The 15,834-nt window shown below is 41.8% G+C and overlaps 1 protein-coding gene across 1 annotated transcript in view; it reads left to right on the top strand.

The window, feature by feature from the left end:
• The window catches only part of DEPTOR (DEP domain containing MTOR interacting protein), a 53,390-nt gene that overhangs the window by 13,423 nt on the left and 24,133 nt on the right, over positions 1-15,834 (top strand). The window contains exons 5-7 of the mRNA XM_026841515.1: positions 11,563-11,748; positions 12,392-12,526; positions 15,636-15,706. Of these exons, the coding sequence (XP_026697316.1) occupies positions 11,563-11,748; positions 12,392-12,526; positions 15,636-15,706 (392 nt within the window). The remainder of the gene's footprint in view (positions 1-11,562; positions 11,749-12,391; positions 12,527-15,635; positions 15,707-15,834) is intronic.

Genomic DNA, 15,834 nt, shown 5'->3' on the forward strand with positions numbered 1-15,834 from the left:
CAATTACCAAAAAAACCCAAGGGTATTTTTCTATCTTTTAGTACAGTAAATTCTTTTCATCATACTATGCACCCTTCGTTTTGTATCTCATCAGCAGTACCAAAATGTTACTTGACACTAATTGGCATCCTCTTTGGCAGAAACAGCAGAAAGACTCTTGACTGTGCCGGAGTGGAGAATAAAACATTTTCCTACCCTAAAGGCAATCTTTTGCTAGCAGTATTGTTTGATATCCACAATACAGAATAAAAACCCCCTTACTCTACTAGTCTTATGAAGTATTTATTACCTTACCTAATGCAACAGAAAGTAATAGAAATAGTTACATCAGGTTGGAAATCTCAGTAGTAATTTTCCAGCCACAACTGAATTGTGCAATTTATTTTTACTGATACTGACTTTCATTTCAATTACTCAGAGAAGCTCTATTCTGCAGCTGAGGTACTGTCTTCAAAACAGCTTCCTGACACGTTTATCTTCACTTTAATTGGTCAGACACAAACGAGGTTTCACACAGGAAACAAACACTGATGCTAATTTTAAAAAGGAAAACAGTGGTTTAAGAGGAATTGCATAAATGCTGTAAAAACATCAAATGTTTCAGTTTAAAAATAATCTCCGTGATCTCTTTGGGCATATGTAACTATACATATTTCCCCTGCCATGCATGAAAATGATGAAATGTGCTTAAGAGCTGAATTGCTTCCTTCCAAAATCCCACTGGTGCATACAAATTGTAATCCACAAACCACCATTTTCACAAATAGGAACCAGATGTTTGTTCCTGTGGACTGGTACCCCCAGGTATTATGGAATAATAATAATAAAAAAATAAGGTGCAGTATTATGCACTGTATATTTCTTGAAGGCTTGTGTTGTCAGTGTAATTGCCAACACAATAGTTTTTCTGCATTTGTGAACACTGATGGTCTTCCTCAGAATATAGGAATAAAGACTGTGCGAAGAATTATAAACATGGTGATGCACATACAATAAGGGCAGGGATAAAAGGCATATAGAACACATTTCTCAGCTGTAGAAAAGTCCATTTCTACTATGGTGAGGTATGTAGACCTTTGTAATATTAACAGATAAATCTTTCATCTAGGAGACTGGATCCTTCCTAGTTCTTCATATGGAAATGGTGAGAAAGATTAGCTACTGTGGTCAAAATTCACATGCAGCAAGAGAAGAATGAAGTTCTCTTAGTTCTCTTCCAACTCCAGAGTAGATCAGACCAAAGAAAGGATGGGCAGGGGGCAGGCAGAGGACAGTGTGAGCATCCAGTCACAGTCACAGCCCTCGCTCAGTCTGGAAAACAGAGATGCTGAGATGTCTAAGGAGGAAAGAGGGTTTCCACAGAGCTCTTTCTAGAATCCTTTTTGTGGCTCGTACTTGTGCATGGCACGTGTTTGAGCAGTTACCCTGCACCTGCAGCCCCAGCAGCAGAGCACCACTGACATGACAGGCTAAGTCCTCCTGTCCTCCTCCAAGGACTCGGGTACGGAAGCTCGGGGTATGGCAAAATGTCTTGCCTGCCTTGCAGAAAGATTTAAGGTCTAGAATCTCAGGTGGTAAATACTTTCCATTTAAAAATCTGGTTAATACTGTTAAGAAGAACCTATGCCTTCTTAGGATAGCAAGTTTGAAAGATGAATATTTGCCTTTCCTCTGTGGCAGTGACCAAATCATAGCACATTTAGAAATACTTTTCAATACGTTGTGGAGTGTAAACACGTATGAATTGCCGGGCGCTGCAGACAGTATAGCATGTGCCACTCTCCTGGTCGAGTCTACAAGAAGTGTGGGTCTTAACCGCAGGGCTCACCTACTTGTGCTAGATCACATTCTCTCTTTTGCTGTTGCTGTTTCCCAGGCTGTTGCCTACTTTCAGGTGCGCATGCTTGGTGTTATTTCCTCTCTGACATCCCTCCAGCACCTTCCCCAGGCAGTGACCGCAGCACGGTTCAGCACGAGGCAGTTTGTGTGGCTGTCCACTCTGCTCCGGGCGGGCAGGATGCAGATTCCCAACCTCAGACCAACAGAGGAACACGTGTGTGATTGTTCTGGAAAGGCCATAGGCTTTGCTTTCCTCAATGAGGGAGGGGTGGAAAAATCTCTTCTGGCTAGCAGGTATCTTCTTTGAAACATTTTATTAGTCCTAGGATTTTATAATGGTAGGAAATATGTGGTAAGATGTCGTAGGCATGATATAAGTGTCTTCTGCCCCCACCCTCCTTTAGAATACCTTTCAGCTTAAAAAAAAAATTGAGTTAATTGCACTTGGCCAGACCTGGTGCATTCAAGGCAGGCACATGTTCTGCTGACTTAGCACAGAAGCCGGTGCTTACCACCTCTCAAGAGTTAATCTTTTATCAGCAAAATTCCACCCTGCAAATTACTTTCAGAGATGAAAACAAACATTTTGTAGTGACATAGTGAGAACAATAAATATTGACATACGCTATCTCACTGTCTCTGCAGAAAAGCCTTAAAACATTTAATTTTCACTATTCTTTGCAAGGACTCTGTACATTTATACAGCAAAGTTTCCTTTAACAAGGTGATCAGTGCATTTGGTTTTAAGCATCGAGATACATGATGCAGTTGAAAGTTTGTTATAATTGTGGAAGTAGATTAACAATATTTTTGCTTTCATGGGAAAATCTCTCATCTAAAATTGCTGTAAATTGTGAAGTATGTGTTGTTACATTTACCTTAGATGTCCAATTGCTTATGATTAGCTGACATTTCTTACTTTGTAAATGAAAACTTGCCATATATGTGAAATAAGCACTTCTTCCTTAATTTGCGATTTTTCTTTGGAATGTCTTTTCTTCAAATATCAACTGCAGGTAGCAATTTTTAAGTGCCATTGAACCATCCCATAAATCCTTGACTTAAATGGTCATAGGTTTCTCCTCCAAAATTAACACATAGATTTTTAATATACTTTTTCTAGTTGATCTAACACCTGGATCACATCAGCTGTTGGATATATCCAAGCATTCATTGTGTATACTCCATGCTAAAAACTGTAAAACATCACATTTTTACAGCTGGTGCCTTAATTTATCTCAGTAAAACAGAAGCCTTCAGTTAGTATTTGAAGTCTTGCAACACAACTTTGTTTTTATTATAAGCCCGATTCCCCCTGAGCCGAAGCCATGCAGAGGCACTCGGTTGTTTCTGTGGCAGTTCTTCCCCAGCAGTTCCCATACATAGGGACAGCAACCTCACTCACAGTAATTCAACTGCCTCTGCTAAATCTGAAGACCACTTTGCATATTTTTTGTGATTTTGACCTGGTAGGAAAGTCAGAGAATAAGAACTCTATATGTAATTGTATAATCTTCCAGCTTCCTATTCTATCTGCTTCTCATTGTGCTCTTCTTGCAGTTGTCTTTATCTAAAGCAGGAATGGGTTTGGTTTTTGAAAGATCCACACACTCTATGCATTATGTAAATAACATATGAAGACTTCTTTTCGTATTAACTACCGAATTCTATTTTTCTGACAGAGAATGGGTTTCATTTTTTAACAGCTGCAACAGAAAAAAAGATACCCAGATGGGCCTTTTCATCTTCTGCTTCCCTGCCTCAGACTGCACTTTCCATACTTTATTTGGAAGGAAAGAAAAGCAGTTGGCTGTGTTCTGTAAACTTGCTAAATTAAAGATGATAAATCCTCATATACAAACTGAAAAGACTGCTGAAATGTGTGTGATTCAACACTGGCCTTTCATACTAGAGTAAGTTGTGTGTATTTGAAAATAGACTGCAAATAGATGGCAAACCTACTGGAATGACAAAATGTGTATAGAAACACTTACCTGCATACCTATTTTAAGGCAGCTGAAACAAATATTAATGGACTGAGCAGAACATACCACCAGTAAAAGCAGGATACTCTTTATTTCAGTTCCCAAGAAACTTTTGACAGTTGTCTATTGTAATCCTGATGCTTTAAAGGCAGTATAAAAGTTGTCTAGACTTTTGCACTACATGAATACACCACAGTTCGTTGAAACAGCTCAGAAGACATGGTTCTCTAACTACACCACAGGTGTTTTTCTGGACCTACTTACAGATCCAGGACCTACTTACTGCTGGACACACTGGCTTCACTCTTAGCTAGGATAAGCTGGAACAGCTCTCTGGATTTTGTATTTCAGGGCCAGGATCTGCCTTGCAGTTTTATATGAGAGTGTCGGTGGAAACTAGAGCAGTTCAAGCTTAGATCTGTTGTCCATTCAAAGCGAATTCCTTGTAATCCAAATGAGAAAAAAAATATTACAGCTGCACTGCCAAGAGTTTGCACATGCCAGTTGAGTATATTCACAGGTGGGCTTATCTACAGTCTATGTAGCATATATAGATTCATAAAAGGTGGAAATGCAAGTGTTGTGTTTATATGGTGCAGGGAATCCAAGATCCAAGGCCCTGTGCTTGCTGAACATCTGTAGTCTCTCTTCCTTGATTTGAGGTAGCTCCAAGTAGGTGGAATTCATCAATGTATAAAAGGAAACTAATCTGAATAGGTACCATTATTAAAATGTTTTGCAGATGCCAGATTAGCTTTAGAAAAACAGGAAGGCTTTGAGAGAAGTGGGAGAAGCATTGTCCAGTGCAAAATAAAATGTTGGTTATTCTCCAGCCTCACATGCGTTGGTGCAAGACAGGAGTGGAGGAGAGATGGGCAGGAGTGGAGGGGTCATGCGGCCGAGGTGGGCAGCATGGAGCCAGGGTGAGGATCAACCACCTCAGCAGCCGATCAGTGTTTTCCAAGCGCACAGGCTCACCCTTGCTCTGTGAAAACCAAAGTGGACACACACCTCCACTGTTTCTCTGGCAAGGGGCTGACACAGAGCTGGCAAACGGCCTGAGGCACAGAGGAGACAGGCTCAGCAAGTTGTGTGCTATCGATGGAGGGAGGTGTTTTTTTAAGGAACCATTATTTTACAGAGTTGATTTGTTTCCTTCCCGTTTAAACACTGATTCTACTTAGGACAGGGGGGTGAGGAAGCAAAAGGATACAGGGCTGGAGCCAGGCCCTTCCCCGGACACACCTTGGGAGCTGGCGGGAGCAGCTTGGGCTGTGCCCTCCTTCAGATAAACCCGCAGCCCCCGTTACTCCACGCAGCCTACCAGTGTGTGTCTCATCATCCTGCATTTGTTTTCAGTATGATGTCAACTCTTCTGGGGCAATGTCCTGCCACTTCAGAGGTCAAAACTGATAAGGTTATCTGTGACTTGCTATATGAAGGCACAGACTATTGCAGCCAGTAATAGTGAAGGTCCAGAATGATCTCCTGCAACTTCAAACTGGATTAACGTCATTTTGATAGAGGAAACTACCTCAGTAAAAAGATACAGTACACTTGCAAATAGACTAGGGCTGCTGCCTCATGCAGCAAGAGGCTTGAAAATGTGTTGTACACCACTGGAAAGAGTTCAGTGCTGCTTTCGTCTTTCAGTGAGGAATGACATGACATACCACTGCTGAAAACTCCATATACTCTGCTAATGCTTTTATAACCTCTTACTCTTAACCTCAGCACAAGCACACGCTCACACAAACAAACAAGCACACACTTCAACATGTCCTCCCCTCTCTTGGGAAAAGCTGCTCATCCGGCTCATGGGGGACTTTGATCTCCTTCCCACCGCTCCCTCAACACGAAGCAGCAGTTCCCCAGCTCCAGCCACAGGCTTGCTTGGTGACAGCGTTGTGTTTCTGGGGATGTGCAGAGCAGCTGGGGTGCATCACTGGATGTGGCCTACTGGGAGCTGCAGCTTTTGGATGGTAGAAAACATTAATCACTGTGGTGAAGATGTACACAGATTATCAGCACTAAAAATCACAGGGAACTGAAGTGATGGGAGGGATCTGGAGGAAAAGGCAGTTATGAAAATGGCCTAATTTTTAAGGCATGAGTCACACCATTTATTAAAATAGGCTTTTGTACTTTCTAAAGCCTCCTTGGCTCTATGAAATTAATGTAAAGTTAATATTTCTCTCTCTTGTGCATCAGCCTCCTTGTAAAAGAAGAAAAGAAAAGGCTCTTTGAGTCCCTTGCAGATCCTGGGATTTTATGTCAGAATCAGAAGCTGAAAGAAGATTTGCATGGACATTGCAATTTATATTTTATGTACCTGGACAGAAACTATGAAGCAGCCAGACACATCAGCACCAAAGCTGCTACAGTGGGTGCTGCTCCCAGTCAGAGAAATGCCAAAATAAATCTGATTTTTCTCTTCTTAACAGTAATGTAAATGGAGAATGACTAGCTAAAATCTTTGCCAATGAAGTTTGCAAATGCCAGGGATAGATGAAACAGTAAACAAATAATTGAACTCTATTAATTAAATGGTCATTACCCCAAAGAAGTTTTTGTATACTAATGGTTCCACTAGAAGGCAATACATCTAGGAGATGAGAATACAGCCTCTGCTCGTTGGTGTGAAGCAATGCTGTGCGGGGGAAAGGAGGGTGTACAGGGTACAAATTGTTCCCATCTTAGGCTTTTTGTGCAGCACAGTTGTAGTAACTGTTACTATGAGCCTGAGATGTACAAAAAGGACAGCAGCAAGTAAGAGAAGGGGAGTGAGGTTGTAACTGTGAGTATGCTAATAGCTGTATTTTAGGAAGGATAAAGAAATTCTGAAGAGGACTTGAAGAGACCTGAAAAAATGTCAGATTTTAAGAGGTGTTATTCAGCTGATCAAACATATGTTTGAGAGTTGGCTTCATCACTTCACAGACTTCTTTACAAAGATTTCTGACCAGGCTTTATGTAACTTTCTGATGAAGGTGTGACAAAGTCCAGGGATTAGCAACTGAAGTTAAACAAATTCAACCTTGAGCTATTGTCTGGCAGGGAAAGTAACTGAAGGCTTGAAAAGGCTCCTAAAGGGAAGAGTAAAGTGGTCATTACAGGCTGCTTTAAAGTACAAGTAAACTGTATTTTTATAAGATTAAATGAGAGTTTTAAAATTCTGTTTCAGGGGGAAATTCTGTGGCCTGTGTATGTAGGAGATTAGACTGGTGGGTTGTGACCGTACCTCCAAAATTTTGACAATGGTGACTTTGAATTAAATGTTGGTGCCTTTCCCTCCAGGACCATAAATGCCCTTGTGCACTTGTATGATTTTGGAGGTCACCAGTCACCATATTTTTACTTTACTCTCTGGTACATTTCTTTCTGTTTCATAAGGTGTACATCGTACCTTGAACATGTTCCCACACGAGCACTGGTGAATTAAGTTGGAATGAGAAACCCGTGAAGACACCCCACCTTGCTCTTTACAGCACCCTCATCATGTACAAATACAGGTCCTGATACTCATCAGCCATGGCCTCGCTTTTTAAGACAAACTGAAATGAGTGCCAGTTTGCTTTTCTATGCTGCATTCTGAAGGGCAGTGAACTAACTCAGGAGCAGTTAAGTCAATCCCTATCTGGAGGCAGGAACTTCTCCACGAGGGACAGATACCTGGAGCAGGAGCGTTGTCAGCTGCCACAGGTTTATCTGCTGCTGCCTCTGAGTCAACCCTCACGGTAGCTCGAGGTAACAACCTCTAAATTACCTTTAAAGAAATCCTTCCTGAGCAAGTCTGTGCAGTCCTCTCAGCATTCTACACTCAGCTTGGAAAAATTTTTCACTCCCACTTTTCTCTGCTGATTGCAGCAAAACATGGACTGTTAAAGTAGTTGAGCTGAGCTCCCATGCCTGCGCCAGTGCCTTTCACCTAGCAGGTACTAAGCATAACAAAAACAACCCTCTGTGCATGCTCTGTGTCTGGCATTCACATAGTTGTGATTTATCAAGGACGAGGGCATGTTGACTGAAAGTCAGCCACTGAGGAGTGCTTCAGAGGCAGCTTGCACTGGTGTCTGCCTCCCTCTCCTCAACCTCTTCCTTCTGATCCATGGTCTGGAAATCCCTCTTTCGACACCGTTCCAGATGGAGTTACGGCATGGACATTTCATCCTAACTCATGAATATGTCAGATGATTAAAAAAAAATAAAAGCCCTGTGGGGCACACCAATAATTTCGGTGAGATACTTTATTTGATGATGTATGTACAAGGAGGCAGTCTGAACTAACTACTCTTACGTATTTTTTTAGCTTCTTCTTAAATATGCAAAGAATGGGCTACAAATATGTTATTTTGCTCAAACTGAGGATACACACTGTAATTCTAACACTCTCACATGCAATGTGAACTATCAGTAGAAATAAGGAATTAAACTATGAAAATCAACGAGTACTCCAGATTCGGTACTAATAAAACTTGTCATAAGTATTCTGGCTACAGAATGTAGTGTGTGTAAACCATATACAAATATGCTACAACATGCAGTCATTGGTCTTACCTTTTCCACTTGTATTCATTTATTATCTAAAAATTCACCCTTCCATGGACTAAAAGAATTACAACAGTGATGAATTACTTCACTGTAAGGCCTAAGCTTTGCTATTGCAAGTATATAAATATTACAGTATTTCAGTCAAAACAAGTATTGTTATACTGAAATATATTCAGCGTATTAGCATAAAAAAGTTTACATTGTCTAGTTTCATGGTCAGTAATTATTCTCGAATTTCAGAGTGCTTTATGATGTCTGCAACATGAGTGTGTGTTAATCTCTGTTTATCATAATTTCTGAAGACTGGCAGAGCACTGCAGTTAATGACACAAACAGAACAGAATAGTTTTAATTAAAAACTGTTGTGCCATAATATTTAACTTGAATCAGAAACCATACTGATATTTCTTATATCACAAATGGTTAGCAACAGTAACCCTACTTCTGAGGGTGTATTTGTGGGACCCTCTTTCATTACAGATTATGGACCTGTTGGAGTGGGTCCAGGTGTCTGGAGCACCTCCCCTACGAGGACAAGCTGAGAGAGTGGGGGTTATTCAGCCTGGAGAAGAGAAGGCTCCAGAGAGACCTTACAGCAGCCTTGCAGTACTTGAAAGGGGTACAGGAAAGATGGGGACGGACTCTTTATCAGGGGGTGTAGTGAGAGTACAAAGGGTAATGGTTTTAAACTTCAAGATGGTAGATTTAGATAAGATATTAGGAAGAAATTATTTACTGTGAGGGTGGTGAGACACTGGAATGGGTTGCCCAGAGAAGCTGTGGCTGCCCCCTCCCTGGCAGTGTTCAAGGCCAGGTTGGACGGGGCTTTGAGCAACCTGGGCTAGTGGAAGATATCCCTGCCCATGGCAGGGGGGTGGAACTAGATGAGCTTTAAGGTCCCTTCCAACCCAAACTGTTCTATGATTGTGTGAATCCCAGTAGCACGCTGAATAAGTAGACCTTGTCTTTTTAAGTTTCAGGGAACTCTTTAAGATGTCATTAAAAAAAGAGGAGGAAGGGTTTTTTGTGTTTACATCAGGTTATTCTAATAACATGGTAGGATATTGCTAGATATTCCTACTAATTGTGTTGGTGATCTGAAAATGAGACTGGTAGCTGTGAACACCTACATACTAACTGCCTCTGATAGCAAATCCTTTTGTGGATATAGGCAAGTCTCCAAATGTTTTCTCCTTTATTTCAGTTCTTCAGAAATAGTGATTGTTAGTAAGTGTTATTTAATAGTATTGCATACTATATGTGTCCAAAAAGAGGAGCACAGCAGCACTGTGTGCCTGCAATAATTAATGTGTCAGAACACAGTAATGAATTGCTTGCAGTGCTAAATTTAACGTAGCAAAGCCATTTTGCTCATGGAGGATGCACGTGGCTGATTTGAGGAAACAACAGTTATCAGCACAAGCATGTGCAGTTCAGAAAGCTCCAGCGTCCTGATTATTCCTTGTGTCCCAAAGGCAAAAAAGTGCATTTGTACAGTGATCCCTCTCTGACAGTGGCCCAGGCAGGCAAGAGACATGCTTCTTTGCAATATGGACATATGGTCTGACTCCACATGGCAGTTTCTGTATCCATGTGGTGGCCTGTGCCCTGAGGATCAGGTCTAGGACAGACGTCTTCATTATTGTCTGGATGATTTGACATCCCTGGCATAACTATACTGGAGAAGGTGGCTGGACTATTCCTTCAGCTCACAAGCATCAAATAACATGCTGGCAATTTATGTCTAAATACAACCTTTTTTACAGGGCTATCATGTATGTGGTGTACTTCTGTGGGGTTCATGGAGGGCAGTCTGAGACACATAGAGGTATTAAGAAGGGATGAGAGCAAGAAAGAGTGTGTTGGGGATGAGGACGAAGGGAAAGCAGGCCATCAGGCCTCCAGCCTCTGGATCTGGTGTAGCACCTTGGGCTCTGCTGCAGCACCTTGGGCTCTGCTGCTTTTGGACTCCACACATTGGGCAGAGCAAAGAGCAAGGCAAAAGTTAAGTGTCTGCAGCAGGAGGCTGGGGACAAATAACCGAGTCATGTACTCAAAGACTTGACTGACCACTGAGTGCATATCTGTTTACACTTTACATATAAATACGTGTAACACACCAGATCTTACGATTCAGTATTGGAAGAAATGCAATTTATAAACCTGGTAAGTCCAGAATCTAGATCCTTCATGGAAAAGGTCAACTGCGGGAAATCATTTCTGTGAAACGTGACCACAGGAGCTAGGTGAGGATGGAGAACGTGCAGCCAAAACATCTACTGCAGCTATTTAAGACACTGCAGTACTAATGCAGGGCGTACTCCAGAGGGCTTTCCTGCAGTCAAGCCCTGAAGGAGTAAGAGCGCTTTCAGGCACTGGCACAGATCTCTGTCCAACTGCTGCATTTTTCATTAAGATGCAGCATCAGTGGCAGCGAACACGCAGATTACGGCGGTGCTGCAGTCTGCGGGGTAGGCTCGGCGCTCTTGCTCTCACACCAGCCACCTGGGATTTGCTCTCAGTGTCGAAACAGGTTGTAATTAAGACTTTTGTTCATTATGTAAGAAATGATTTTTGGCGGTGTGCCTGTTCCCAAACCTTGCGTATCCGTGTGAAGCAGGGGAAGTGGCCTACAGGAAGTGTCTGGGACACGGTGTCTGTGGTGAACAAGACAGAGGAAATACACAGGTCTTGATTCTTTGCTGTGTTGTAGCTCTGAACAAGGTAGTCAGTAAGAGCTCCCAGGGGCTGCCCTGGACTGATGAATTTACCAAAAAAATGATGTAAGGAGCTAAGTCTGGTCTGTAGTGACCAGCAGCAGAAAACGACATACAGAGGAAGCACATGTGGAGATGGACCATTATGCAACCTGTCACAGAAAGATAAAGCACTTCCATTTCCACCTGACAATACGAAGTGCTTGTCATTAATCGAAGAAGTGTAGAAGATTCCTCTCAGCAGTGGCCACTAAAGTCCCTACTTCGTTATCGATGCTATAAAAGCATGTGTGTTGAAGCTGCCTGTGTGAAGCTGTCCACCTTCCGCATTTTTCTGAGTCTGCAGAGGGCGGGGGAGAGCTCTGGGTGTTGCTTTCTTACACCGAGTTGTGCAGGGCACGCATTGCAGATAGGTATGCTCTGATTTCAGTCCTACCAGGCATAGACTTCCTATTAATTTCTTTTCCTAGTGTCCAACAAGCACCATTTTATGGACAGCAACTTGCTCTACCAGTGCAGAATGAATTTCCGCCGGCGACGGCGATTAATGGAGCTCCTCACTGAGAAGTCTCGCTTGATGCCAGAAAGCCATGACAGCCCATTTTGCCTGCGCAAGCAGAACCATGACAACAGAAAGCACACAAGTTTTCTCTCAGGTGACTCATCAGCTACACTGCTGTCTGTAGGGTGACTCCATGTGATGGTAAAAAATCCTTTTCGGACAAGGGGTGTTTCAGTGTTTGTCTGAAAAAAAGCAGGGCTGGGTATCATGTGTCTTTCTTCATGGGGGTTGTCCATCCACTCAGTTTACCAAATCTTTAGCTTCTGGGGGTGGGTTTGTATCTGTATCAATAGCATTTCAGATGCTGATCAAAGTTTGGTGTCCATGAACAAAAATAAACAGGTTAAAATCCCCCAAGTGCAAAATAACTTGTCATACATTCTATGTGGAGTTTTCAAGATGAGTAAAAGTGAGGGGAAGGGGCCCTGCAGCGTTTGTTGTACACCAATATCTAGTAACAGTGAAAGTATAAATGTGAAGTAAAAGGAAAATTGGAAAAAGTTACTTCCCTGCATTGATATGCCTCCTAGAAGACACTGCAATGGGAGCAGTTCAGCTGTTGCGTTAGCTACAGCATTATACTCATACGATGACTCTTTTAACTGTGTAGAACACACTAACCCCTTCCCAGTGTTGTCAGTAAAAGGACGCTTAGTGCTATTGTTTTAAAGAAACAAGGGAAATGAGTTAATCACTGATACCAGTTCCCTTTCTCTCTGCATTTTCTCTCTTTCTAGTGAGTCCCACCAAAGAGATAAAGATTGTGTCAGCAGTACGGAGGAGCAGCATGAGTAGCTGTGGCAGCAGCGGGTACTTCAGCAGTAGTCCAACGCTCAGCAGCAGCCCCCCTGTCCTCTGCAACCCCAAATCTGGTGAGCACCGGCATTGCTTATGATGCACAGGAGCCAGGGCGCAGACACCTGTTTGGGGAGAAGGCAACGTGAAGAATGTCTAGCATTGTGTCTAAGTTTATCTTTTCAAGGATACATTAATACACAGTGTCACAGGTTTTGTAGACCAGAGGGGACTATTATCATCTAGCCCGAAGTCCTGATGAACACAAGCCAGACGTCTGCCTCCAATAATCTCTGCATCAAGCCCATAATTGTGGTTTGAGCTGCAGTTTATCTCTTAGGAGGACATGCAGTCAGAGGCCCAGATTTGCCTCTTTCTTGCCAAGCTCTGAACCGATTCAAATCTCCTCCTAGAAACATTCCTTCAGTGCAAGTCAGAGGAGAGTTTAACTATCCAGTGGCCGCTTGAGTTGCTATGAAATGATACAACTCAGAAAACATCAGCCTCTATAAAAAGGCAGCATTGTTTCAGCCTGTCAGGGACCATTTCAACATTTTCATTTGTTTAGGTCTTACAGCAGTCTGTTTAGGAAGGTAAAAGTAGTTTTGAAGCTTATTTTCCTTTTGAAAGGATTTCCTATCCCACGCCAGAAGGTTAAACACACCCATTCTTCCACAATTCACTTAAAATTGTTCCTTACTGTACATCTGGGAAGGGAAAAACAAACCAGGATAGATATTGTTTCAGCCTCTCTGTTTCCCTCAGAAACAGACCTGAATTTCAAAGCAGAGTCCCTGCTGCCCTTTGTGCTCCGTATTATTTCAAATTTACCGGGTTTCTGCTCATAGTGTGGGGAGTGTTGTGCAATGGGAGAAGGCTTCAGTGGATGTGTGTAAGCTTTGCTTTCAAAGAGATGCTGGCATTTGAAGTGATTACTAGAGAGTGCCTCAAGCACTATATGAATCCTGTTCAAAACATTGTCAATTTACCCTGGAGACGAGTGAGCTAAAGTGCATTTCATTCCTGCTGTGCAGACTGGCCATCAGAAAGAGAGGTGTAGTTATGGGGATATTTTCTTTCTCTCTCCTTTTAGCACATTTCCTTCCCTCTCCTTAGGGTCTGCTGGGAATTCAGTATGAGGCTCTAAATTAAAATAATTTGAAGGAATCAGTAGGATTGCATGCCCAGAACCCTTAATCCTCTACACGAGACCTGCTGTCCAGGCTGGGGAAATGCTCTCAGTGATGGTGGTCATGGCATCCCTGGAATACGTTGCTCTTGTGCATTCGGCACCACCTGACGTGTTTACCCCTCTGTGCAATGGGTTTGTGCCTATACGAAGAGTGCCACATTATCACATTTTGGCAGAATATCTCTCAGGTATATTTCCCAGAAATGCTGTGATAGATTTTGTGTGGGGAGCTCTTTGGCTCCAGTACATCATTAATTACATCCTGGAAACTTTTCTGGGACAGATAAAACAGCATTTATGCACTGCCCATAAATGTGTGTTATCTGAAGTATGCCAACTATTCCGTTCATTTATGGTTTTGATTATATGCGAAGTGGCAACCCATGAGTAGTGAGAACAAATTTATTTTCATGCAGTTGATTACACAACACTGGAAGAAAAAGGATAGGCTGATGTTACCCTTGCATAAATCCTTTATTTTTTAAGATAAATTCTCCCTTAGGACTACTTTTCAAACTCTGAATAGCTTTAACAGACTCATATTTGAAAGAAGACAGCAATGGGCTTATAAACAGACTTATTTTAAAGAATTATACAATGTAGGGTAATTTCTCCCATAGCACAAATACAGATCCACATGTCATCTCACTTAGGTTAACATAAGGCTGTCAGATGTAGAAGTTATGGAGGAATTCTTAATACTCTGCTGGACTATAAAGTGATTTTTTTCACAAATAGTTTCCTGCTATCCAGACCCGGAACATGTCACTGAACCAGAACATGTCACTGAACTGCATGCTAATAAGCACAAGACAGAGGTATAGGTATTGTCAGAAGAGTTCTCTTGCAGACAAACACTTAAAAAAAACACCAGGTCATGACTTGGCCAGTCATGCAGAAAAAAAATCATAAAAAAATTTCTGGAGGTATAATGAAGGGAGGAGCTCAAGGGAGTCCTGCATGGATGATTTACCCGATTCTGACTTGTCGAATGAACATAATCATTCAGGTTTTTCATGTTGACTAGGCATGCTCTGCAAAGTGTCATCCTGGCTAAATGACAGGTTGTCAAAATCCATGGGAAAGACAAAAAAAACATATCGGTTTGTATGCTAGAATTCTCCCTGCTTCCATGAATGTCATTAAGAAACTCATGAATGTCTTCGAACACCATCTGTGAGAAATTTTATCTTCCACCTGTGACTGAAAAGGCAGACATCACCAAAATTATTTATCACTAAATGAAAAGCAGCCATAATTTTAGAGGTGAAGCAGGCAGATACAGTGAACAACATGTATCTTTCCATTGTCCTCCATTTTTTGAAGCATTTGTAGACAAAGAAATGGTACACAGAATAGTATTGATTTGATTTGGCAGAACTTTAAATTTACTTTGTTCAGGGGTAAATTATTCCAATGCATAGCAAGACAGTGGGGAATCACCTGCAGAAACTCACTGGTATTTCCTTGCATGTAAAATCCCAGTCAGCTATAGGTTACCTAGGCTGTCCCTGGATCAGATGGCGTTAGATATCAGTGCCTACAATTGCAGAAATCTCTTTGTTAGAATAATTCTTGACTCAAGCAGAATTTTCTTATTACTTAATTGTGTGATTCAAACCTAACTCATAAAATAGCAGAGACCACCCAACATGCACAGAATGAGCCGTGAAGAAAAGCTGCTCCATGTCAGGAAGGTCAGTCACTCATTTCAACACTGCAACAGCCACTTCTGATGTTTGTGGTAGTGTTTAGCGTATCTTGATTGCAGGCAACAAATGCCCTGATCTTCCAAAGATCTCATAATTTGTACTCAGAGTTATTCTGCTGTTTTTTTTCCTTGGCTCTTTTACTACTTTCAAGCAAGTCTGCAAGAACTGAAAGATTGTATGGGAAATGTGACCAAAATGATGTATCCCAGCACTGTATCTTATTTATTAGGAGAAACTCCAGAGGAATGTTTATATTGAATACTCATTTATGTACCTCCACAGTATTGAAGAGACCTGTGAGTGCTGATGAGCTCTTGATGCCTGGAGCCCCATACGTAAGAAAAACATTTACGGTATGTCTCCAGTACAATTTTTTTTTTTTTTTTTAAATTTTCTGCGTGTTGTATGCATAAAGTAATCCGAACAGACATTTTCTGATGGGATAATCAGAGCTTATTTGCATTTGCTAAGGTTTGTACTT

This window comes from Athene cunicularia (assembly GCF_003259725.1).
Source record: "Athene cunicularia isolate RWA chromosome 2 unlocalized genomic scaffold, athCun1 chr2_part1, whole genome shotgun sequence".
Taxonomy (NCBI): Eukaryota; Metazoa; Chordata; class Aves; order Strigiformes; family Strigidae; genus Athene; species Athene cunicularia.